The sequence below is a fragment of the Musa acuminata genome, chromosome BXJ3-7 (genome assembly GCF_036884655.1).
Source record: "Musa acuminata AAA Group cultivar baxijiao chromosome BXJ3-7, Cavendish_Baxijiao_AAA, whole genome shotgun sequence".
NCBI classification, from domain to species: domain Eukaryota; kingdom Viridiplantae; phylum Streptophyta; class Magnoliopsida; order Zingiberales; family Musaceae; genus Musa; species Musa acuminata.
The window spans coordinates 20,722,501-20,750,079 of record NC_088355.1 but is presented as its reverse complement, the minus strand read 5'-3'; the positions used below and the strand labels follow the sequence as shown (position 1 = coordinate 20,750,079).

The 27,579-nt window shown below is 37.7% G+C and overlaps 1 protein-coding gene across 1 annotated transcript in view; it reads left to right on the top strand.

Annotated features, from left to right (window-relative positions):
- The first annotated feature begins 18,935 nt into the window (after positions 1 to 18,935).
- Positions 18,936 to 27,579, top strand: part of LOC103973598 (nuclear matrix constituent protein 1) — a 10,278-nt gene continuing 1,634 nt past the window's right edge. The window contains 4 exon segments of the mRNA XM_018821495.2: positions 18,936 to 19,210; positions 26,515 to 27,028; positions 27,031 to 27,358; positions 27,360 to 27,579. The exon segment at positions 27,360 to 27,579 is cut by the window's right edge and continues 577 nt beyond it. Of these exon segments, the coding sequence (XP_018677040.2) occupies positions 19,133 to 19,210; positions 26,515 to 27,028; positions 27,031 to 27,358; positions 27,360 to 27,579 (1,140 nt within the window). The 5' untranslated portion in view covers positions 18,936 to 19,132.

Genomic DNA, 27,579 nt, shown 5'->3' with positions numbered 1-27,579 from the left:
CGAAGACCAACCACCTTTTATAGCATAATTCTTCTTTTACCGGGTTTAGGAGATAACCCTTACACCCCTACTTTCTCCTCTCTCAAACTATTTTGACGCTTAGAAGAGAGAGAGGAGTTCATACAAGATTACAATTGTGTTTTCTCACTTTTAAATACTCTGTGCTTGTGTGTGTTAACTAGGGATGAGAGGAGTATTTATAGGCCTCAAGTTGATTCAAACTTGGAGCCTAAAAATATCTCATCCCGGATTTCCTAGGTATGGGCGGTACCAACGCTTGTGCTGGGCGGTACCACTACTAGTGTCAATCTGACACTAACACTACACTAGGCGGTACCACCACCTAGTATGGCGGTACCACCGCCTAACACGCTGCACTGGGTGGTGCCATCGCCCAGACTAGCAATACCACCACCTAACAGCCTCTCGGAGACTATGTCTGGGTGGTACCATCACCCAAACCGGCAGTACCACCTCCTAACACAGTCTCAGAGACTGTGCCACAACGGTGCCACCTCTTGGGTCACTATTTAGGCCTTTCATTGGGCCCAACATAGTCCTTACATGGGCCCAACATAGTCCTTGCATGGGCCCAACTAGCCCATAATTGGGTTGGCCCAATTCTAATCCCAATTATGTGCTAACTACGAATTCTAAGGCATACAAGTCCGTAAGTCTAGGTTTCTTCTAGCGAGCGTCCGGTGATCTTTCGGTGAACTTCCGACGATCTCTCGGCTGTTGGGAAATCTTGGGGGCGACATCACATGCGCAGCGAAAGAACAAGAAAAAAAAATTCCCGATTCCCAAAGAGATGTTCATCGTCGTGCGAAGATTGGTGCTCAAAATCCGTGAAACTAAAAAACTACGTATAGAGTATATTGTGTTACCTAGGGAGATCGTATATTCTTGTTTCCTTACAGATCTTTAGGAGAGGGTGAAGGAGGTCAAGTGTCCTCCTCTCTAGCGGTGATCCACACAGCAAGGCTGCGACGACGCTCCTCAAAACTCCAGGCCTGCTCTGAGGTGGAGAGGGGAAGGAGAATATGAGAGGCAAGCAAAAGCTCTAGCCTATGAGGCTTTGAATCCCTCCTATTTATAGAGGTCCCTTGTCAAACCCTAATGGATCCTCCCCTAGTGGGTATTGGATCTACATCCAATAACCCAAGCCTTTTAGATTAGTGGATCTCTATCTAATAATCTCTCATGGGCTCTTATTGGATCTCGTCCATGGGATCCAATAATTCAGGGGCATATTGGATATCCAATAAGACAAGGGCTCCGTCAGATATCTTATATCCGAATCTCTACTCATCGCAATGCCTACCATATGTGTGTGACTCTCTAGGCCCAATATCGAGCTGGCCGTGAGTCATACCTGTCAGAACTCCTTCTAACTCAGTGAATTATTATCTCTGTAATAATTCACTCGACTCATCGACTAAGGATGTACTAGGCCACTACGCCGTAGTCCCCAAACGATACAAGGGAATCCAATCCATTGGACCTGTCTATCCTCAGTTACCGTGTACCTATATTCCCTCATCTATCTAATATCCCATAGACCGTATATCGAGCATGGTGCTATCAGACCCATACGGTTTCAACTCTAGCCTCGCTCTAATCGGATTCTCCCTGAGAACTCTTTCTCTCTCAACCCGAATGACCCTGGCCAGGGATTTGTTTGAGCAAGAACACATGGGATATTCCTCTCATGACGCCGAGAGTGGATGATCCTCTATCGACACTCAATAGCCCTCGTAAGGTCGGCTACCACTCCCATGACCAGTTGTACTAGATCTGGGACAACCAAACCTATAAGTCTGGTATCAAAGAGTGGAGCACTCATATAGGACATCCTTTGTGTCTCAAGTCTAAGGACCAGATATACTACTAGGACTACGAAATCGCTGTCTGACAATAAGGCATCATCAACCATCCAGCATTCCATAAGCGGATCAATCAGTGAACTCATTCTCCAATAAGCACCTATACTGTATCCCTAATGTCCCTACACGAGCAGCTATGAGACCAGCTACATCCATCATATGGACGGGTATACAGCACACCAGTCTGTTCGGTTATCACGATGTCCCTCTCGAGTAACCTATAACCGGGATTATTTAGGATATGTGTTTAAAGGTGAATCGATCTCATTTTCGTGATCTCATCACGATCCGATTCTCATTACGCAAATCCAAGGACATCACAATATATATATGCATATATGCAATAGTTATAAAGTGATATATTCCAAAATATAATAAGCAAAAAGATTCTGTATCAAGTCACACGTGCCATCACTCACGTGATTGGCTTGCTGGGCACCTATGACTAGCATCAGCAATGTTCCAGCGGACTCCCAGCAAGCTCCTAGACTTCACGACGATCTTCTTGGCAAGTTCCGACTAGCTTCTTTGGCAAGCTCCTGTACTTCTCGGTTAGTTCTGGCAGAACTTCCGACGAACATCTGGACTTCCGATGAACTCTCGAACTCCTAACAAAATCACGATCTTGACTCCGGGACTTCATTTTGCTTTATGCCTTGCTATCGTAGTTAATCCTACACACATAAAAAACATACTTCAATCTAGACAATTATTACCAAGCATGAATTATGTTATCCGGCATGTCATTGGTCCATCGACGCTTTGTCCGATTCTTCAGCGCATCGTCCTCTCTTGCGACCTATTGTCCAATCGGCCAGTTGACCTCTGTAACTTTGATATCCTTAGTGCAATATCCGCTCTTCTTGGCCCGATGCCTGAATCCATGGTCCGAAGCCTTCTATCGATACGTCGACCGATCCTTCGGTGTGACCTCCAATCTTCTAACATTTTTCTCCGGCCCAACATGATTCTTCTTGCTTTAATTGTCTCATCCTGATCAAAGCTTTTTGCGTCACTCAAAACGCAGATCAAATCATATATATTTATCAATTGGTTTCATCATCAAAATCCTAGATTCAACACAGACCACTTGGGAGGCTGCATCCCAAGCGGTGCCACCGCCGGTTGATACTTCAGGTGCTGAATAAGCTATTCAACTGGCCCAATTCAGCCCTGTTAAGGGCCTAGTTGGCCCCTGGCTAAGTTAGTGGGATTACCTCCAGACCCTAACTCAACTAATGTTCTAACTACGATTAAGGCAATCAATTAGTCTGGTATGTCGATTTTTCACTCTACGAACCTCTAGCGAACTTCTCGGCGAGTCTTCCGATGAGCTTCTAGCAAACTCCCGATGAATTCTTGGTGATCATCCGATGAACTCTCGATGAGCTTCCGGCGAACTCTCGACGATCTTCCGACGAGCTTCCGGTATATCGTCCGAATCTTCGACTCCGACCCATCATCTGTTTTATGCCTTACTACTATTATAGTTAATCCTGCATACTTATATCAACACATAGATTAGGTCAAATAATTTACCAATTGATTTCATCATCAAAATCTGAGATTCAACAATCTCTCCCTTTTTGATGATAATAACCAATTGGTGAAGGAGTTAACCTTAACTCCCCCTATCTATATGTCATACTTGAGAAAAGATACTTTTGAATTCAAGGCCTTTGAATTCAAGCATCAAACTAATAAGTTATATTCATTTAAACTTATCAACATGCACAATATGATACTTATCATGATTCACCAATTAAAAAATATGATACCACATATACATTTTCAAATTTTGAAGGATGATATAATTGTGGAATTTAGCAAGATGACAATTCATCATGGTATCAATTGTAAATAGCAAGTTAAGCTCATGATACCTCATCATAACATTTTGATACGAAATCAAGCATGATAAAACATTTACAAGTAATCATGCCATGATACATTTCAAGCCATTAAGATATTATATGTATGATTTTATCACTTCATGCATGATGAAGTAGCCTTACAATGCATGAAACATCATCATTATATTGCATGGTAATATTCAAAAGTTTACAATATTAAGAATCCGATATTGCATCATTGTATGGTAACATTAAAATTTCACAACATCAAAAGTTCTTAATATTTAAGAGATCACAATCATTTAAAGAGATCACAACATCATCAAAAGGCCATAAGAGAGTTGCGGAGAGATTACAACTCTGATATTTAAGGATATCGGAGTTGCGGAGTCAACTAGCCGGTTGGGCAATAAGCCACAAGAGAGGACGATGCGTCGAAAAATCGGACGAAGAGTTAATGGACCAATGACATGCCGGACAATATGATTCATGCTTAGTATTAATTGTCTAGATCGACGTATGTTTTTACATGTGCAGGATTAACTACGATAGCAAGGCATAAAGCAAAATGAAGTCTCGGAGTCAATAACGTGATTTCTTTGGGAGTTCGAGAGTTCGTCGGAAGTCTGGACGTTCATCGGAAGTTCTGCAGGAACCAGCCGAGAAGTCTCAGAGCTTGCTAGAGAAGCTCGTCGGAACTCGCCAAGAAGATTAACGTGAAGTCCAGGAGCCTGCTGGGAGTCTGCTGGAACATTGCCAAGAGATCGTCGAAAGTTCGCCGGAAGATCGCTAGAAGCTCGCCGGAAGAAACTAGACTTACGGACTTGTTTAGCTTAGTAAATGTCTTAGATTTCGTAGTTAGCACATAATTGGGATTGGAATTGGGCCAACCTAATTATGGGCCAGTTGGGCCCATGTAAGGATTGTGTTAGGCCCAATGAAAGGCCCAAACAATGACCCAAGAAGTGGTACCGTCGTGGCACAGTCTTCGAAATTGTGTCAAGCGGTGGTACTGCCAGTCTAGGCGATGGTACCGCCCCTAGCAGGGTGCCAGTACCACTAGTCTAGGTGATGGTACCGCCTAGTGGCCCAGTGCCAAGCGGTGGTACCGCCCAATGCAGTGTCAGTGTCAGACTGACACTAGCGATGGTACCGTCCGACATAGGCGATGGTATTGTCCGAACCCTGAAAACCTAGGATGAGATGTTTTTAGGCTCCAAGTTTGAATCAACTTGAGGCCTATAAATACCCCTCTCATCCCTAGTTAAGACACAAGACTTGAGAGTAAAAATAGAAAGAAACAATATTGCAATCTTGTGTGAACTCCTCTCAAAAGTTCTAAGTGTTAGAATAGTTTGAGAGAGGAGTAAATGGGGGTGTAACGGTTATCTCCTAAACCCGGTAAAATGAGAGTCGAGTTGTAAAAGGTGGTTGGTCTTCGCCTATTGAAGGAAGACCGATAGTGGATACCAGTGGCCTCGTGCATGAAATTCTTTACAATTCTTTTAGGAACTCAAATCAATTTGTGTGGGCTACATCTCTTAAATAGACATTGATAAACAATATGTCCAAATTTGCAACAAAAGTTGTATTTGTTTCGGGATGAAACATGCAAGGTTGGGCCTTTAACAAAGGTGATTGGATTTTAGTGCGAGCTACTCACAAATCCGATTCCGCCTCTTCTATGAACGTGACCCTTATTGGCTAGGATCATGTTCAAGGACTTGCTACCAACCTCAAACTTTTCTAAGGTTTCTTTGAGTAGCAAGCTTTCCTTTTTAAGCATTTCTAATTCATCATATTTTATGCAAGGAGCTAAATTGTCAATGTGCTTAACTTTTAATTTATCCAAATCACTAACAAGAGAAGCTTGCTCCTTTTTTAATAGTTTATATTTTTTACTAACTAATTTACATTCATCAAATAACTCATGAAAAGCACTTAGTAATTCATCAAAAGATAAATTTGCATCTAATGAACTACTTACCTCATCTCCAATAGCCATTAGTGCATAGTGAGCAACTTGCTCTATGTTGGTTGGCTCCTCTTCTTCGGATGCACTTGAATCATCCCAAGTTGCTTTAAGAGCCTTCTTCTTCTTTGGATGCTTCTTCTTTGCTTGGGAACATTCGCTTTTGAAATGTCCCAGCTTCTTGCATTCGTAGTATATGACTTGTTCTTTCTTGGGTTTAATTTTATTTTTAGTGTCATTTTTAAATTTATTTATTTTTATAAATTTTTTGAACTTTCTTGTCAATAGTGCTAAGTCATCATAGTCCTCAGCACTTAAATTTTTTTTCAAATGGTCTTCATGAGTTCTTAGTATCATATCCTTTATGTTCTTTAGAAGGTTGTTCTCAAGCTCTTCATAAGCATTGCAAGTCATCTCATAGGTCATTAGTAACCCGATTAATTCTTCGAGAGGAAAATTATTTAAATTCTTGGCCTATTGAATGGTCGTTACTTTAGGGTCCCAACTCTTTGGAAAGGATCTCAAGATTTTATTAACAAGTTCAAAATTTGAAAAATATTTGCCAAGACCTTTTAAACTATTGACGATATCTGTAAAATAGGTGTACATATCGACAATAGTTTCGCTTAGCTTCATCCAAAATAATTCATAAGTATGAACTATAAGATTTATCTTTGACTCCTTTACTCTACTAGTTCCTTCGTGAGTTATTTTGAGAGTGTGCCAAATATCAAAAATCGTTTCATAAATAGACACTCGATTGAACTCGTTTTTATCTAAAGCCTTGGCATTTAAAGTGAAAGTCTTCTTCTCTAACTCATTTCAATCGTTCATTAGAAGAGAAGACTTTTGAAAACCATTTTCGATAATGTTCCATAGCTCAAAATCCATAAAAATCCGAAATATCCTCATTCTAGTTTTCCAATATGTATAATCCATCCCATTGAACATGGTGTTAGGATCGGAGCAACACTAAGAGGGGGGGGGGGGTGAGTTAGTGTAGTAGATTAAAACTCGTAAGTTCGAAATCGATTTTGTAAATGCATAGAGATTTCGATTCGATGACGTATGACTTAGCTAAAATAGCTCGAGTAAAGGAAGTCAAGAGTAGGGAGAAGAAAACCGAACAGTTTGCGGCTACGAAGATAAGTGGTTCAGAAAATTAAACACTCACATATTCAAGGAACACCACAATGTAAAGTGGTTCGGTCAAATGACCTACATCCACTTGCAAAGCCTTCTTCGATGAGGCTCCCAACTTCTACTAGCAAATCACTTTGAAGGGGAAGGACCAAATACCCCTCTTATAACCTTTTTACAAGTGGTTCACACTCTTACATATTTTTCAAAGAGAAAGAGGGAGGTGAACACTTAAGCTATTGAAAACAAGATTTTGCTAAAAAAATTTCTCAATCTCTAACTTCTCAAAAAGGTGTTGTCTTTGTTGAGAATTGAGAGATATTTATAGGCCCCAAGAGGATTCAAATTTAGGATCCAAATTTGAATTACTTTTGGGTTCCTAGTGCTAGCGATGCCACCGCCTGTCAGTGGTGGTGCCACTTCCTGTTAATGTCTGACACTGATAGTGTACTGGCGGTGCCACCGCTAGACCTCTCGGTTTCTAGGCGGTGCCACCGCCCAGTGCAGCAGTGTACTAGCGGTGCCACCGCCTAGTGCAGCAGTGTACTGGCGGTGCCACCGCCGGAACTCTCGGGTTCTGGGCGGTGCCACTACCTAGTCCGGCAGTGTACTAGCGATGCCATCGCCGGAACTCTTGGGTTCTGAGCGGTGCCACTACCCAGTCCGGCGTTGCCACTACCCATTCTAGTGGTGCCACCGCTTAGACTATTCCAACTCACTGGTTGGGCTCCAAACTTGGCCCAAACCAGTCCAAACTCGGGCCCAATTGGCCCCTAACCGGGTTATAGGATTAACCCTTAATCTTAACCCTAATTACATATAAACTATGAAATTAAGACATAGTCCTAAGCAAAATTTTAAGCGGCAACGTCGAGTTTCCTTCCGGCGAGCTTTCCGGTGAACTTCCGGTGGACTTCCGATACACTCTCGGATTTCTTCCGATGGACTCCCAGCAGGCTCCCGGTCTTGTGCCGAGTTCAACGAGTCTTTGGCAAGTATCCGAACCTTCTTGATTATCTCTGTGAACCTCCGACGATCTTTCCGGTGGACTTCCGAAAACTTCGGTAAGTCCCCGATGCTTTCTCGGTTGGTTCCGTAGTACTTCCGATGATTCTTTGGACTTTCGGTGGACTCTCGAACACCCATCGAACTTGACTCCGGTAAACTTGCTTTATGTCTTCAAGATATCGTAGTTAATCTTGCACACTTAACTCAATAATATGGATTAGATCAATTAACCCATCAATTGACTTCATCATCAAAATCCGAGATTCATCAATCTCCCCCCTTTTTATGATGACATTCAATTGATAATGGAGTTAATCATAACTCCCCCTATCTATATCCCATATTATGAGAAGATAAAAACACTTGAATTCAATCTCTTTGAATTCAAGCCTAAACCGATAAGTTCTATCCGTCGAACTTATCGTTATTCTTAATAAGCATGAGCAAATACGAAACTTCGTATTTCTCATAATTTCAAGGCATGAAAATTATTTTCAAGCCGAATGATAAAAGACAATTATCATTTTGACAAGAAATAATAATAATTTAAAATTTCAACATGGATCTCATGATATAAATGCAAGGCATGATTTCATATGATCATAAGATAATTGCTTATCATATATAAAAAATGATAAACATGATACGACAGCCAATTTAAAAAACTTTCATATGCGATGTGCTAAAAAAGTTTTACGATATTTTTAAGGAATAAAACACATATAAGACAATTTTTCATTGCATTAGACAACATGCAAATTTCATATTTTGCACAAGTCATCAATCTTTTGCATATTCTTCTCCCCTTTTGTCATCAACAAAAAGGAGATGAGGTTTTAAGCATAAAACTCGTGATCATTGAAGCCATTCATAAAATCATCTCATAAGAAAAAAATCTTGAAAAGGAGGTGACAAAATTGACAAAACTTCAACTTGGCATTAAGATCGATCATTCAAGGAAGACATCAAATCATCCAAAATAACATGAAGGTGCCATCAAAATGTTGATAAAATTTCGGAAAGAAACATCTAACATCATATACTAGGATAATATCAAACACGTGTCAAGGTACCATAGAGGTTTACAATAATAAGAAAGAAGTCAAATCCACGAAAACCGAAAAGATGATGAAAAATTTTTGAAAAATATATACAATCAAGCTCATTCACAAGGATAATTTAACATGCCTAATTCCTTTCTAATAAAGTCAAATTGATCTTCATTTAAGACTTTTATGAAAATATCCGCTAATTGATGCTTTGTATCAATAAATTTTAGAATGACATTATTAATATTGATATGATCTCATATAAAGTGATGCCTAATGTCAATATGCTTAGTTCTAGAGTGTTGAATTGGATTTTTGGTTAGACAAATAGCACTTGTATTATCACATTTTATGGGAATGTTCTTTAAGTAAATTCCATAGTCTTCCAACGTATTTTTCATCCAAACAACTTGTGCACAGTATACACTTGTAGCTATGTATTTGGCTTCCATCGTAGATAGTGTAACCGAATTTTGTTTCTTGGAAGTCCAAAAAAAGAGTGTATGTCCTAAAAATTGACATATTCCGGATGTGTTTTTTCTATCTATCCTACATCCGCCAAAATCGGCATCTGCATAAGCTATTAAATCAAAATTATTGGATTTTGGATACCATAATCTTAAATTAGGATTTCCTTTAAGATATCTAAGGATTCTTTTAACACTTTTAAGATGAGACAATTTAGGATTAGCTTGAAACCTAGCACAAAGTCCTACACTAAACATAATATCCGGTCTAGTTGTGGCGAGGTAAAGTAAACTACCAATCATTCCCCTATATGTGTTTTCATCAAAGCTTTCACCACTTTCATCCATGTCTAACTTAGTGGAAGTACTTATAGGAGTGTTTATAGCTTTTAAACCATCCATGTTAAATCGTTTTAACAATTTGTATATTTAGATTGATTAAGAAATATACCATTACTAAGTTATTTAATTTGAAATCCTAAAAAGAAGGTTAATTCTCCCATTAGGCTCATTTAAAATTCATGACTCAAACATTTGACAAATGATTCACATAGTGATTCATCCGAAGAACCAAAAATAATATCGTCAACATAAATTTGAACAATAAGAAAATTATTTTCAAAATATTTGATAAACAATGTAGTATCAACCTTGCCTTTTATAAAATTATTTAAAATAAGAAAGGAACTAAGCCTTTCATACCAAGCTCTAGGAGCTTGTTTTAAGCCATAGAGAGTCTTAGTCAATTTAAATACATAATTAGGAAGAAGAGAATTTTCAAATCCGGGAGGTTGTTCAATATACACTTCTTCGGAAATAAAATCATTCAAGAAAGTACTTTTGACATCCATTTGAAATAGTTTAAAATTATTACTACTAGCATAGGCAAGGAGCATCCTAATGACTTCTAATCTAGCCACAGGAGCGAAGGTCTCTTCGTAGTCGATACATTCTTCTTGGTTGAAACCTTTGGCCACTAGTCTAGCTTTGTTTCTAATCACGATACCGTATTCATCTTGCTTGTTTTTAAAGACCCATTTAGTACCAATGACTAGATAATCACTAGGCCTAGGAACAAGCTTCTATACCTCATTCCTCTCAAATTGGTTCAAATCCTCTTGCATTACAATAACCCATGAATCATCTTTCAAGACTTCGTCAATACATTTAGGTTCAATTTGAGAAAGGAAGGCGGTGTTAGCATAAAAATTCTTGAAGGAAGAACGAGTTTGAACCCCTTTTGATATATCTCCTATAATTAGCTCCTTTGGATGAGCATCTATATACTTTCATTCCTTGGGTAAGGAAATTTCGGAAGAAGATACATCCAAGTTGCTATTTTAAGGAGGGGGTTCATTTAAATTCAAATTATCAAAACCAAGATCATCATCAAAATCATTTTTCTTTAACTCAGAAATTTCATTAAAAACTACATGAATAGACTATTTTATAACTAAGGTACTTTTGTTAAAAACATGAAAAGCCTTAGAAACGGAAGAGTAACCAAGAAAGATGCCTTCATCGAATTCAGCATCAATTTTTCCTAAGGCATCCTTTTCATTCAAAATAAAGCATTTACAACTGAAAACTTTAAAATAAGAAATATTTGGTTTTTTGTTATTCTATAATTCATAGGGAGTTTTTGATAGAGATGGTCTTATTAAAACCCTATTCATAACATAGCAAGCCGTATTAACGGCTTCGGCCCAAAAATACTTAGGTAGACTATATTCATTTAACATGATTTTTTGTCATTTCTTATAAATTTCTATTTTTGTTTTCAACTACCCCTTTTTATTGAGGATTTCTCAAAGTGGAGAAGTTGTGATTATATCCATTGGATTCATAAAAACTTTGGAAGTCACAATTTTGAAATTCACCACCATGATCACTCCGAATTGATGAAATCATGAAGCCTTTTTTATTTTGAGTAAGTTTACAAAATTTAGAGAAACATTTGAAATAATCACTTTTGTGAGCCAAAAAATAGGTCCAAGTGTATCTACTATAGTCATCTACAATTACGAAGATATATTTGCTTCCTCCTAGACTCGTTATGTCAATTGGTCCAAATAAGTCCAAATGGATCAATTGCAATGGTCTAGTGGTGCTAATTTGATTTTTTTAGTTAGAAACTAGTTTTTATTTGTTTTCCTAGTTGACAAGCATCGCACACTTTGTCCTTAACAAACTTTATATTGAGAATCCCTCGTACTAACTCTTTAGATGATATCTTAGATATTAGTTTCATACTTGTATGGCCTAATCTCCTATGTCAAAGCCAAGCATCATCATTTAAAACGGAAAAGCACATTTCATTATTAAGTTTGTCAAGGTTGATGGTGTAGACATTATTTTGTTTTAAGGTAATCATTGATATGTTATTGTTTGGTTTTTCAATAATGCATATATTAGATTCAAATCTAACGATGTAATCTTTATCACATAATTGACTAATGCTTAAGAGATTATGTTTCAATCCATCAACTAGCAACACATCATCAATTGAAAAACTTAATTTGTTACCTATGGTTCCCTTGCCAATGATTATACCTTTGTTGTTGTCTCTGAAGGTGACATACCCTTCTTCTTTGCTAGTGAGCATAAAGAAATGAGATGGATCTCCGGTCATATGCCTTGAGCATCCACTATCAAGATACCATCTCTTGCTCCTATCTTGTGAGTTTGTCTATAAAAAAGGATGGTTTTTAGGTACTCATTTGATTTTGGGTGCCTCAAAAATTGATCTACTAATTTTGTCATTCATCATTGAATTATTTATAGTTCCTTTAGGAACCCATATCAACTTATGTGGACTAATTTTCTTAAATGGACATTTGTAAACAAGATGTTTGGATTTACAACAAAAGTTGCATTTCAAATGAGGTGAAACATATAATGTGGGTCCTTTAATGAAGGTGGTAGAATTTTGGTGAGATCCTCTCACAAAACCAATTCCACTTCTATTTGCGACGTGACCCTTGTTTGCAAGGATCATGTCCAAGCCTTTGCTACTGACCTTAAACTTGTTTAAGGTCTCTTTAAGTAGCAAATTCTCATTTTTTATTGCTTCTAAGTTTTCACACTTAGAGCATGGAGGAGTTTGAAGACTATCAAGCTTATTTTGTAGTAAGGCATGCTCTTTCTTTAATAGATTGAACTTCTTACTAATAGTTCTACACTCATCAAATAATTCGTGAAAAGCGATAGAAAGTTCATCGAAAGATAAATTTTCATTAATTAAATCACATACCTCTCCTCCTAAAGCCATTAGCATGAAGTTTGCCTCCTCTTTGTTGCTAGCTTTTTCACTTTCGGAATCACTTGAATCATCCGAAGTCGCTTTTAAAGCTTTCTTCTTCTTCAGTTGCTTCTTCTTGGCTTGGGGGCATTCATTTTTTAAGTGCTCCAACTTCTTGCATTCGTAGTATATTACTTGGTCCTTTTTATGTTCAAGTTTGTTTTTGGTATTATTTTCAAATTTGTCCTTTCTTATAATTTTTTTAAAATTTTGAGTTAAAAGTGTAATGTCATCGTCACTGTCCTCATCACTTGATGTTCCTTTTAAGTGGTCTTCTTGTGTTCTAAGTGTCATATCCTTCCTGTTCTTTGGAAGGGGGTTCTCAAGCTCTTCATGAGCATGGCACGTCATTTCGTAGGTCATAAGAGACCCAATAAGTTCTTCGAGAGGAAATGTTTTAAGGTCATTGGCCTCTTGAATGGTCGTAACTTTTGGATCACAATTCTTTGGAAGTGATCTTAAAAATTTAGTTACTAGTTCAAAGTTAGAAAAACCTTTACCAAGAGCTTTGAGTCCATTGATGACATCTGTGAAACGGGTGTACATGTCTCCGATGGACTCACTTGGTTTCATCCGGAAAAGTTTGTAAGAATGCACAAGAATATTGATTTTAGACTCTTTCACTCGGCTAGTGTCTTCATGAGTGACCTCAAGAGTTCTCCAAATATCAAAAGTCGAATCGTAAATCGAAACGCGATTAAATTCATTTTTGTTAAGTGCACAAAACAAGGCATTTATAGCCTTTGCGTTTAAAGCAAAAACCTTCTTCTCCGATTCATCCCATTCGCTCATCGGAAGAGAAGATTTTTTAAATCCATTTTTGACAATATTTCAAAGCTCAAAATCCATGGAAATAAAGAAGATCCTCATACGAGTCTTCCAATACGTGTAATCCGACCCATTAAACGTAGGCGGACGTGTAATAGAGTGACCCTCGTGCATGCCGGAGTAAGCTATCTCTCTTGGGTATTAAACCAAATATGAGAGTGAGCCTTGTTCTGATACCAATTGTTAGGATTGGAGCGGCACTAAGAGAGGGGGGGGGGGGGGGGGGGGGGGTGAATTAGTGCAGCGGATTAAAACTCGTAAGTTTGAAATCGAATTTGTAAATGTGTAGAGATTTCGATTTGATGAAGTATGACTTAGCTAAAATAGCTCGAGTAAAGGAAGTCAAGAGTAGGGAGAAGAAAACCAAACAGTTTGCTGCTAAGAAGATAAGTAGTTCAGAAAATTAAATACTCACACATTCAATAAACACCACAATGTAAAGTGGTTCGGTCAAATGACCTACATCCACTTACGAAGCCTTCTTCGATAAGGCTCTCAACTTCCACTAGCAAATCACTTTGAAGGGGAAGGACCAAATACCCCTCTTACAATCTTTTTACAAATGGTTCACACTCTTATAGATTTTTCAAAGAGAAAGACGGATGTGAACACTTAAGCTATTTATAGGCCCCAAGAGGATTCAAATTTAGGCTCCAAATTTCAATTACTTTTGGGTTCTTGGTGCTGGCGGTGTAACCGCCTGTCAGTGGCGGTGCCATCGCCTGTTAGTGTCTGACACTGACAGTGTACTAGCGGTGCCACCGCCAAACCTCTCAGTTTCTAGGTAGTGCCACCGCCCACTGCAACAGTGTACTAGCAGTGCCATCGCCGAAACTCTCGAGTTTTGGGCGGTGCCACCGCCTAGTCCGGTAGTGTACTAGCGGTGCCACCACCGGAACTCTCGGGTTCTGGGTGGTGTCATTGCCTAGTCCAGCGGTGCCACCGCCTGGACTATTTCAGCTCACTGGTTGGGCTCCAAACTTGGCCCAAACTAGTCCAAACTCGGGCCCAATTGGCTCCTAACCAGGTTATAGGATGAACCCTTAATCCTAACCCTAATTACATACAAACTATGAAATTAAGACATAGTCCTACGCAAAATTTTAAGCGGCAACGTCGAGTTTCCTTCTAGCGAACTTCCGGCGGACTTCCGATACACCCTCGGATTTCTTCCGGCGGACTCCCAACAGGCTCCCGGTCTTGTGGCAAGTTCAACGAGTCTTTGGCAAGTATCTGAACCTTCTCGGTGATCTCCGCGAACCTCCAACGATCTTTCCGGTGGACTTCCGAAAACTTTGGCAAGTCCCCGATGCTTTCTCGGTTGGTTCTAGCAGTACTTCTGACGATTCTTCGGACTTTCGGTGGACTCTCGAACACCCATCGAACTTTACTCCAGTAAACTTGCTTTATGTCCTCAAGTTATCGTAGTTAATCCTGCACACTTAACTCAATAATATGGATTAGATCAATTAACCCATTAATTGACTTCATCATCAAAATCTGAGATTCAACACATGGGAGGACGTGTAATTGAATGACCCTCTTGGTTGCTGGCAAATGTCATCTCTCTTGGGTTTCAAACCAAATAAGAGTGAACTCGCTCTGATACCAATTGTTAGGATCAAGAGCGGCACTAAAAGGGGGGAGGTGAATTAGTGCAGCGGAAAAATCGTTAGTTTTGAAAATTTTTCGTTCATTGAAAGGAAATCTCAGAAAATGACTTATAGGCGTGTTTGCTCGTAGAGTAGTAAAAGCCACGTAAGGAGAAAGTGAAATAATTACAAAGTAAGTAAATGACGATAATAGAAATACAAACCAGAATTTAGAGTGGTTCGTCGTTGTGACCTACATCCACTTTGGATTCCTCCTCCGTCAAGGTCACCGACGTCCACTAATGGTCTTTCTTCAATAGGCGAAGACCAACCACCTTTTACAGCTCTTTCTCCTTTTACCAAGTTTAGGAGATAATCCTTATAAGCCTCACTCCTCTTTCTTGGATGGTCTTGGATGGTTACAAAACTAATAGAGGGAGGGGAGGACTCTTCTCACTTTTACAACACTTTAACATCCTAGGAATTCAAGATTATTTTAACACTTTTCATACCCTTTCATGCAGAAAAGGGTGGGGTATTTATAGGCCCCAATGGTTTCTAAATTAGAGCCAAAAAGTATCACATCCCTGGATTTCGGGATACTAGCGGTACCACTACCATTATTGGATGGTACTACCACCCGCATACTGACACTAGGTGGTACCATCGCTCGTTCTGGGCAGTACGATCACCTGACAGAGCTCAAAGATCGAGCTATAATGGTACCATCGCCTAACAGGGTGGTACCACCTCCTGACAGCATTAACTATCAGTGGTACCACCACCCAGACCACCTCGGAGGCTACGTCCCAAGCGGTGCCACCGCCGGCCCTGATGGTGCCACCGTTAACCGAGACTTCAAGTGCTGAATGAGCTGTTCAACCGGCCCAATTCAGCCTTGCTAAGGGCCCAGTTGGCCCCTGAGTGAGTTAGTGGGATTACCTCCCGATCCTAACTCAACTAATGTTCTAACCACGATTAAGGCAAGCAATTAGTCCAGTATATCAATTTTATATCGATTTTTCTCTCAACAAACTTCTCAGCGAGCCTTTCGGCGAGCTTCCAATGAACTCCCGATGAACTATTGGCAATCTTCCGATGAATTCTCAATGATCTTCCGACGAACTCTTCGATGATCTTCAAACGAACTCTCAACGAGCTCCCAATACACTTCTAGTACATCGTCCGAATCTTCAACTCCAGCCCATCATCTACTTTATGCCTTACTGCTATCATAGTTAATCCTGCACACTTATCTCAACACATAGATTAGGTCAAGCAATTTACCAATTGATTTTATCATCAAAATTCGAGATTCAATACATAGTTCATAAGCTAGAACTTTTGGTGGTCGCCCTCTTATTCTCCTTAGCCTCCTCTCCTCCTCCTTAGTCCGATAGCCTTATGGTGCGCGTGTAGAGGGAGATCCCGTAGCAATCTGAGAAGTATCATCGCTACGTCTATTGTGTGGATCATCGCTAGAGTGGTGTACGTGAGTTTTCCTTCATCCACACCACCGGATCTAGAAATTTCAAGGATATGCGATCTCCCTAGTAACACTTCTAACATGATACGTGCGGTTTTTCGATTTTACGATTTTCTCGTGCACCAATCGTTATACAATGACCAAGTACTTGAGTTTGGAAAATCTATTTTTATTTTTATTTTTCACTATGCATGAGATGTCGACCCGTGATTTCCCAACAAAAATATCAATAAATAATAATAAATAAAAAGATTACGTAGCTTGTCACACGTGTCATCACTCACGTGATTGACTTGTAGGGCACATATGACTAGCAATACTACTCAGGGTGATGGTAGTATCGCTCAAGGTGATGGTAGTACTGCCTAGGCTAGTGGTGGTACTATTAGAGCCTAGATTCTTGGTCCCGTGATGGTGGTAGTACCACTAGTATCTCAAAATTTTAGGGATTTAAATTTTTAGCTCTATTCTTGAAGCCTTTTGGGGTCTATAAATATCCTACTCATGCTTGCTTGATAGAGTACTAATTTATGAACACAAAAGTATTATAAACTCTCTCTTTGAGTATTATTTGAGTCTCTTCTTTCTTCTTTAATTTAGAAGTGGTTTTAAGTTATAGAAGGTGAGGTCTCTTATAAAAGAGTGAGTATGGATGTTCTCTCCTAAGCCCGTTAAAAGAAAAATAGTTATAATAAAGGTAGTTGATCTTTGTCCGTTCAAAAGAAGATTGATAGTGAAAGCTAGTGGCCTTGAGGGAAGAAGAATCGGGAATGGACGTAGGTCAAGATGAACCACTATAAATCGATTTACATTTCTTCTCTTATCTTAATTTGTTGTATACCGATTTACTTACTAGTAATCCTTACTCGCACTTTTTAATCATATTTCTGATATGTATTTGTTGATTAAACTTTTAAAATCATATAAGATTATTATAGCACTAATTCAACTTCCCTCTTAGTGTCATTACAATCCAAACAATAAGTTGTTAAGTGTTGGTTTTAAATCTATAGTGTAATACCTCCAATGACTTGTGAATGTTTTACTCATTTAAAAAGAGCTAATTGAAACTAATGAATGTGTGCCAATTATACCGAGATGAATAAAGCTTATTTGAAGGACAATTATTCTCTCCCTCGAATTGATCAATTACTAGATGCTAACGTGGGTCACAAGCTATTGACGTTTATGCCTTCTCAGGATACAACTAGATTATGAGGGCCATCGAGAACTAAGAGCATAATTTCTTTATCACCAACTAAAGAATATACTAATATCGAGTCATGTCGTTTGGACTAAAAAATATCAGTGTAACATATTAAAGAATGGTGAACTAAATATTGATAGACCAGAAGGGGCAAAATATCAAAGCCTATGTAGATGACATGATTATGAAGCCGATCTAACAAAAACATGTCAAACACTAAGAAAAAAACTCAAGATGTGCATCAATTCAGCCAACTATGTTTTCACAATCAACTTAGGAAAATAACTCGACTTCATTGTATATTAGCGAGGAATAGATGTCAACCTCAAGAAAGTGCAAACAATACTAAAGATGCGCTCTTCTCCAACTAAGCATCAAAATGCATCAAATATGCCTTCGTTGGGTTAAGCATCAACACGCACCTTTCTGGGATTAAGAATCATAATATGTCTGATGCACTCTCCTCAAACTAAGCATTACAATCTACTTAATGTTCCTTTGCTGGTCACTCGATACATTGATCCTGAGCCATCATTTGATTGTTCTTGAGAGTTGAGGGGATAAGTGATAGGAAAAATATTCACTTAATTATGACTAATCAATACGAAAAGAATAAGGGCCAATCAACAATTAAGTCACGTATCATTAACTCAATAAAATATATCGATAAAATATTCTACTTGTACCGTAGAATATTGCTTAATCAAAATCTATTATAAAAATTTTATGAGATTATAATAATCGAGATCAATTATTAGTTACTTTCAAATACTAATTTTTTATTATAAGACTAATTATAATATAAAAGGGACTATGTCAAAATCTTCATTTTTTAACAAATCAATATCCTATCGAACTTCTGAAATTATCTGAAGATTTGAATGGGTTGATTTAGACATATCCATTAGCCCAATAAATATATATAAATATATATATATATATACATACATATATATATATATATATATACATATATATACATATATACATATATATATATATATATACATATATATACATATATACATATATATATATATATATACATATATATATATATATATATTAATTACGTATTTTTCTGATAAGTATAAAATATACCCAAAAACAAACGAAATTAATTCAACACGAGTGGGCATCATCCACGTCATTTCATTTCTCGCTCCGCCGTGGCATTTCCGCCGTCCTCCTCCGCAGTCGCTTCGCTCCACCGCCTCCCCCCGGCGGCTGCGTAGGCTCCACTCTCCACGAAGCCCGCTCTGTCCGCATCGCACGCCAGAGATCGCCCCTCGGCGGCGGTGGAATGGTTCTTGGGGCCGGGAAGGATCAGGACAACGTCGAAGATGAGGGAGGCGGCGGCCTTCGCCGCTCCACTCTGCGGCGCTCGACTGACCGCCTTTCGTATCCGTTGCGCCTCGCATGTAATCGCTTCTATTCTCTCTCTCTCTCTCTCTCTCTCTCTTCTTGAGTCCTTCTTACTCCCTCTCCGTCTCAGTCCCTTCCTATTTCTCGATTCCTTCTTCGTTATTACGTTGTCTCCGTGTCGTTTTTGATCTGTTTGATCAAAGAAATGATAAATTTCTTAGGAATTAATTGTTAATTTCTTGACTATGCTGCAAAATTGAAACTTTTTCGTACTTGACGCTTAAGAAACCGCTGGTGAGCTAACTCCCGTAATTGTTACTCGTAGCAGTTATTGGTATTGTCCTTTCTTTGATCCTGGTAGTATGTGATATGATTCAATGGAATGTGGGTATCGTTTGAGGACATACGACATCCGGAACAATCAGCTGACAAATTTTGGTAGCAAGCTATTGCTTCCAATTGCTGTCTTTGAGTTCCACTGGATGAAGGATAGTGTTGGAAGTTGTTTGGGATGCAGCAGCATAGGGTAACGGGAATCTGAGTCTGGTTTGGATTCTTGAGTTGACAAGTTTAATGATTCACTAGCAAAAACGTGTCGTTCTTGTTACATCCTTGAGCTTTCTGTGCTCAAAGTCTTTGCAGATTCTTCATTAAGAATGAGACATAGTAAGACTAGCTTTCTGCAGATGATTTTTTTGGGTTAGGATCTGGCCCAATTAGCATATCCAACATATGTTCTCATTTTATTATCGTCCTATGTTTTTTTAACCAGTAGCATAATCCATATAATTGTTGAAAAGAAATTCAATTTTCAGTTTTATGATGAACTTATTCTAAATCTGTTTAATGGCACACAGTAGGATGTTGGCAAAGACATTGAAGCTGGTAGTTTCTTTCTAAGACATTTACTGTTACACTGTCATCTTTTATTGCTAAAAATTCAAACAAATTGGTCTTTATTAGCTCTGTGATACAATAGTTATTTGAAAAATTGTTCTCTGATCTGCGTTCTTCTAAAACTTATATGTCCTGGTAAATGCTGAACAAGGTAATCAAATATTGTCTTCTTGATTTTATTTTTTAAGCTGTGGATGATTCATCAACTTAGTTAGTTAGTTAATGAAATTGACTCTTTCAAACTAGTGATGTTATAATTACAAAAACACCAATCAGTCTGTTATTAATTTTTATAACCACATTGTGCATTAATGGCATTGTTAAAGTAAGTCAAGAGACCATCAGATAAGTTGCAAAAAAAATTCATGCCTCCTCATGTCATAGTCACAGTTCTCTCTTTATTTTATTCTCATTTATCATGGATTTAAATGAATGAGAGGTAACCAGACTGATGAGAAAAGAGATCTATGAACTTTGATTGGCTCAAAACTGACAGGAAGCATAACAAAAATGATTTCTTGGCAAACGGTATTCAAACAAAGCTGTCTATGTCATGATGGCTGACGACATTAGAATAACAAAAATGATTGGCTCAAAACTTTGATTGGCTCAAAACAGCTTGTATACATGAACAAGCTGTCTATGTCATGATGGCTGACGACATTAGAATAAGGATGAAAAGTGGAGCAAGTTGTTATGCGGGCATGATATGAAGATCGTTTTCTTTGGGAATGATGAGCTATATTATGTTTTTCTAATGTGAATTTAATTATGTCAGAAGTAGCCTATGAAATCAATAGAATTCCTAACTGGATAGCTGATTCTGCTGCATATATCAGTTACTAAATCCTTATTTACTGTAATCGAGTTGGGCTGATTGACACGGGAGTACCTAATTTGTTGCAATCTGCTCGTATGGGCTTTGCTGATGCTATGGTATATTTTTTAGCCCACAATGTTGTCTCATGGTTTTCAACTTAGCCCACTCAAATATGACAATTACAGTTGTTTCAAGGTGCTTTTCTTCATGATCAACGAATGTATTAAAGAATTTAATTACCAGCTATAAAATACTTAATTTCGAAATTCCCTATGCATGAAAGGTTGTTTCATGCACTAATACTTATTTTGGTGTTTAGAGGTTAGAAAGAACTTTAGAAACTGATGATATTAATAAAAACTCTCTTGGAGTGCTCTCTTAGACTCTGTATCTTTTGGATGCGTCCTTGAGTGGTGAGTCTTTTGTTTTTAGTTTTGTATCTTTGTTTATTATCCTTGGGGTGGTGATATTTCTGTATCCCTTTGTGATTTTAAACTTGGTGGTGAGCTTTCTTTTTTATCTTATTAAGGTTTTATCGTGAGTTCATTCCTTTCCTATTATCGGCTTTCTTCCGAAATCCATTTTGCATTACCCCTCGGTATCAGTTTGATATCAGAGCTAAAGATTAGAGATCATGACAAGATGGAATGGAAAAGATATAGTTGGTGAAGGTAATGGCCTTGAAGATGATGTTGAATCGTTGATGTTGCAACTACGAAGATTGATGTATAGTCTACAAAAATAAAATAAAATAATTGAAGAACTTCAAAGTAGAAACAACTAGCATGAAATTGATGTCCAAGAGTTTACTTCTGATGATGATACACCTCCTCATCCAAGGGAGTCAAGAAGATTTCGGGCAAAACATGGAGTCCAAGATGAGTGGCAGAATAAATATAACCCAAGATTAGATATTTTGAGAGTTTGAAGATAAAATAAATGTTGATGACTTTATCAAATGGCTTAATACAGTAGAAAGAATTTTTTATTTTCATAAACCACCAGAACAAAAGAAGGTAAAACTTGTGGCACTCAAACTCAGACAGAATACATCATTTTGGTAGAAAAATCTAAAGAAACAAAGAGAATGTGAGGGGAAGAATAAGATCGTGACATGAGTGAAAATGAAAAAGGAGCTGAAGAGAAAATATTTACTTGACAATTATAGGCAAGAGATCTTTCTCAAAATCCATGATTTCAAGCAAAAAGATCTTAGTGTGGAGGAGTACACAGTAGAATTCGATAATCTCATGTTAAAATGAGAGCTTGTGGAACCAGAAGAGCAAACCATTGCAAGATACTTAGGAGGTCTAAAGTATGAGATTACTAAAGTTGTTCAACTGCAATCATATTAGTCTTTAAATGATGTGAGTAAGTTGGCATTAAAAATTAAAAAGCAACAAAAGTTTAAAAAGAGTTCTTAGTATGGTTCAAAAAAAGATTATACAAAACGAGGAAGTTCCAAGCTTATTGTCCAAAGCAAGGTGATATCGAAGGTGTAAGACAAGGGTGAGGAATCTATTGGCAGCAAAAAAAAACCTAATTCTTCTATCCTAAGTGGCCAAAAATGCTTCAAATGTCATGGTCTTAGACATATTGCTTCAGATTATCTAAATAGAAGAATTGTTATTTTGGTTAAAGATCATAATGATGGAGGAGAAGATGAAGCCAACGACGAACCAAAATATGATGATGATGAGAAAGATGTTACTTATGTTAATCATAGTTTGTCTATTATATTGCAACGTAGCTTACAAGTGTCCTATGTGGCCGAGGATGAAAGTTGGGTGAGAAAGAACGTATTTCACACTAAATGCACTTCTCATGGCAAGGTGTGCTTGGTGATCATCGATAGTAGCAGCTTTGAGAATGTGGTATCTTTGGAGATGGTGTAGAAGCTAAAGTTGGACACAATCCCTCATCCACATCCTTACCAATTATGTTGGCTGCAAAAAGAAAATGACATCAAGGTAACTAAAAGATGTTTAGTTTTGTTTTCTATTGGCAAATATTATAAAGATGAAATATGGTGCGATGTTGCTCCTATGGACGCTCGTCATTTGCTGTTAGGTAGACTTTGGTATTATGATAGAATGGTGTCGTATGATGGCTACAAATATACTTATTCTTTTAAAATAAATGAAAAGAAGATTATTTTAGCTCCATTACAACCTTCTGAAATCAGTGTACCAAAGAAGGAAGTTAGCGCTTTTATGTCCTATAATGAATGCAAAGGTGAATTAGACGGGTGGTTATGTTTTGGCTCTAGTGGTATGAACAACACAAGGAGACACCAGTAATCATGAAACCAATCCTGGAGGAGTTTCAAGATGTTGTACTAGAAGAGATTCCACATGACCTTCTACCTTTAAGAGACATCCAGCATCATATTGATTTTATTTCGGGAGCTATTCTACCTAATAAGGCAACCTACATAATAAGTCTCAAAAAGCATGAAGAACTTCAAAGGCAAGTGGATGAATTGGTGAAAAAAGGATTAATTCGGGAGAGCATGAGTCCTTGTGTGGTTCTAGCCTTGTTAGTTCCTAAGAATGATGGTTCTTGGAGAATGTGTGTGGATAACCACACCATCAACAAAATCACAGTGGATTATCGTTTTCCCATTCCAAGATTAGATGATTTACTTGATCAATTGTATGGTGCTTCTATTTGCTCTAAAATTGATTTAAGGAGTGGCTATCACCAAATAAGAATGAGGCTTGAAGATGAGTGGAAAACCAGCATTTAAAACTAGAGAAGGCTTATATGAATGGTTGGTTATGTCATTTGTGCTATCTAATGCTCCTAGCACTTTTATGAGATTTATGAATCACATACTTAAACCTTGCATTGAGACTTTTATTGTGGTTTACTTTGACGATATATTGGTGTACAACAAGAGCGAAGAGGAGCATATGAATCATCTTAAAGAGATTTTTTATTTTGAGACAACAAAAGCTTTATGCTAATCTGAAAATGTATGATTTTTTTACTCATAGTGTGGTGTTTTTAGAGTACGTTGTTTCCAAAAATGGAATCATGATGGATCAAAGCAAGGTAGAAGCTTAACTTCTTTTTACAGAAGATTCATCAAGGGTTTTAGCTCTATTATCCCTCCAATCACCGAATGTCTGAAATGTGATAAATTCAAATAGACTAGTGAGATTAATGATACTTTTGAGCTTTTAAAAAGAAAGGTGACCGAAGCTGCTATCTTAGTACTACCTAATTTTGACAAGGTGTTTGAAGTTGAATGCGATGCATCTAATGTGAGAATTGGTGTCGTTTTGAGTCAAGACGGAAAGCCTATTGCTTTTTTAGCAAGAAGCTGAATGATGCAAGAAGGAAATATTCTATCTATGACAAGGAGTTTTATGCCATTTATCGAGCTTTATCTCATTGGAGTCAGTATCTTCTTACCAAGCCATTTGTCCTATATTTTGATCATGAGGCATTAAAGTTCATTAATCACCAGCATAAGCTAAACAAGAGGCATGCAACTTGGGTAGAGTTCTTGCAATCTTATAATTTTACAATCAATCACAAATCTGGTGTTCAAAATGTAGTTGCTAATGCATTGAGTAGAAAACATTCTTTATTATAAGCGACGAAAGTTAAAGTGGTTGGATATGAGATATTCAAATATCTCTATGAGAATGATATGGATTTTGGCTCAATATGGCAGAATTGCAAATCAGGTTCCTTTCAACAATTTTCTATGTTTGATGGTTTTCTTTTTCGAGCTAATGCATTGTGTGTTCCATCTTGTTCTTTGAGACAAGTAATTTTAGCTAAAGCTCATGGTGGTGTTTTGGTAGTATATTTCGGTAGGGACAAGACTCGTTCAATCAAATTTCTATTGGCTTAAGATGTTCAGAGATATGGAGAGACATGTAAAGCAATGTCGAGTGTGTTATTTGGCAAAAACAAGAAGTCAAAATTCTGGCTTATACACTCTATTACTAGTGCCAAATGCTCCATGGGAGGATATGAGTCTTGATTTCGTTTTGGGACTGCCAAGAACTCAAAGGAACAAAGATTCTATCATGGTTGTTGTTGACAGATTTTCAAATGTCTCACTTTGTTCCCTACAATAAATCAAATGATGCATCTCATATTGCTGATTTGTATTTTAAGGAAATTGTTAAATTGTATGGTATTCCAAGAACTATGGTGTCTAATCGAGACTCTAAATTTTTTAGTCATTTTTGGAGAACTCTTTGGATGAAGCTGGGTACTTCTTTGAATTTCAGTAGCTCGCATCATCCACAAATCGATGGACAAACTGAGGTAACGAACAGAAGCTTAGGAAACTTAAAAGCTATGTTGGCAAGAACATTAAGCAATGGGATCTCATTCTTCCACAAATTGAGTTTGCCTACAATCGTTCCATACATCATAGCATTGGTAAGAGTCCTTTTGAGGTTATTTATGGTGCTAATTCTACTGGTCCTTTGGACTTGGTCCCTCATTCGATAACTAAGCAATTTAGTGGAGATGCTGATAAGAGAGTTAAGCAGATAAAGAAGCTGCATGAGGGTGTTAAAGCAACCAAAGAAAAGCAAAATGAGAGGTGTATGCAAGCTGTCAACAAACACAGAAAACATGTGGAGTTTAATACAAGTGATTTAGTCTGGATTCATCGAAGGAGGGAGAGGTTTCCACTGGCCAAATTTGGAAAATTGAAACCAAAACTGATGGTCCATTCAAGGTGCTTAAGAGAATTGGCAAAACTACTTATGAGATCGAGCTACCTGAATATTACAGAGTGTCCCCAACATTTAATGTTGTTGATTTAAGTCCTTTTCATAATCATGTTGACGAAACAAACAAGGACTTGAGGACAAGTCTTTTTCAAACAGGGGAGATTGACATGAGAGTGCTTAATTTGCTACAATCTGCTCATATGGACCTTGATGATGCTATGGTATATTTTTCAGCCCACAATGTTGCCTCATAGTTTTCAACTCAGCTCACTCAAATATGACAGCTCATGAGCACATTCTTCGGATAAAGTTACAGCTATTTCAATGTGCTTTTCTTCATTACCAAGGAATGCATTAAAGAAGTTAGTTACCAGTTGTAAAACACTTAATTTTGAAATTTCCTATGCATGAAGGGTTGTTTCATGCACTAGCACTTATTTTGGTGTTTAGGGGTTAGAAAGAACTTTAGAAACTGATGATATTGGCAGAAGCTCTCTTGGAGTACTCTCTTAAACTCTGTATCTCTTAGATACGTCTTTGAGTGGTAAGTATTTTGTTTGTAGTTTTGTATCCTTGTTTATTATCATTGGGGTAGTGATCTTTCTGTATCCCTTTGTGATTTTAAACTTGGTGATGGGTTTTCTTTTCGATCTTATTAAAGTTTTATTGTGAGTTCGTTCCTTTTCTACTATCGGCTTTCTTCGGAAATCCATTCTGCATTACCCCCCGGTATCACTGATACATTATGCCTTGTTTGCAACTATCGATGATTAGCAACTTATTTTCAACCCATCCTTAAATTTCTAAAAGTGATGCTAATTTCTTACGCTTATTTTGATTGTTCCTTTTCAGTTTTCTTTTCTTGAGATCCTTCTGTCTGTTGTTGTTTTCTGTAACAAGTAATGAAAATGTTTAATTCGTTAACAACCTTATGCAGAATTTTCATGCAACTCTCAGCCAGAGACAGAGATTTGTATTGATTCATAAATGTCAGAAGAGAGTGAATTCTGTCCCATTTGTCATCAGTTCAATGTTGAAGAAGGTAAAGTCTGATTTGAGTAATGGTGACTCTGGTACAACTGAACCTGATATTCTGTTGGAGAAATTATTTGAAAAGACGCAGAAATTAGAAATGATGAGTAGCGATTCTCATCTTTCTGAGGATTCTGAACAAGGTCTGAACCTTGAAATATCGGAGACTGATGTTGAAGCTGCATTTTCAACTTTATGGAAGAAGGAAGAAGACCTCAAGAATGCTGAGTGGAGAGTGTTGCAAAAGTTGGATCAGACAAAGCAAGACTTGGAGTGGTGGGAAAAAGACTTTGCTGCTACATTTGCGAAGCAAAAACAAATGGAGAAAGAACTAAATAAAGCTCATGATGATCTCATTTTTCAGTTCAGGCAGATCGAGGAACTGTAGGTTGTCGTTGAAGAGCAAGGCAATGAAATTGCTAGATCAGTCTTTTACTTTTCCAAAAGGAGCATGAACTGGGTGAACTCCAAAAAGATGTAATAAAAAAGGATGAAGAAGCCAGGCTGCTGAGATCAGAACTTGAGTTTAGAGATCAGATCATATGTGAGGCCAATTCACTAATTAAAGATCAAGAGACAAAGATTAAAGATTATCAGAAAGATGTTGAGGAAAAAGAACAAGATTTATCTAATTAGCAAAGAAGACTTGAATTGAGAAAAACTGAACGAGAGAGGCTAGAAGGTATGGAGGCTGAGCTTGAAAAGAAGACTTTAGAATGGTCATTAGCAAAGAATGAGTTAAGGAAACTGAGAGGCTGCACCAAAGGACATAAGTGATATGAAAGAGGCTTCAGGAGACTACATAAGAATAAGATCACTTCTTGCTGCTGTAAGGTCTGAACTGGTCTATTCACAGGAATCTCTTTCTTTATCTCGAAAAGAGATGACAGATGAAACACTTCAATTTGAAAGACAAGCAGCAGAACTCAGTGAACAAAAACTTTTACTGGAGTCGTAGTCTGAAAAATTG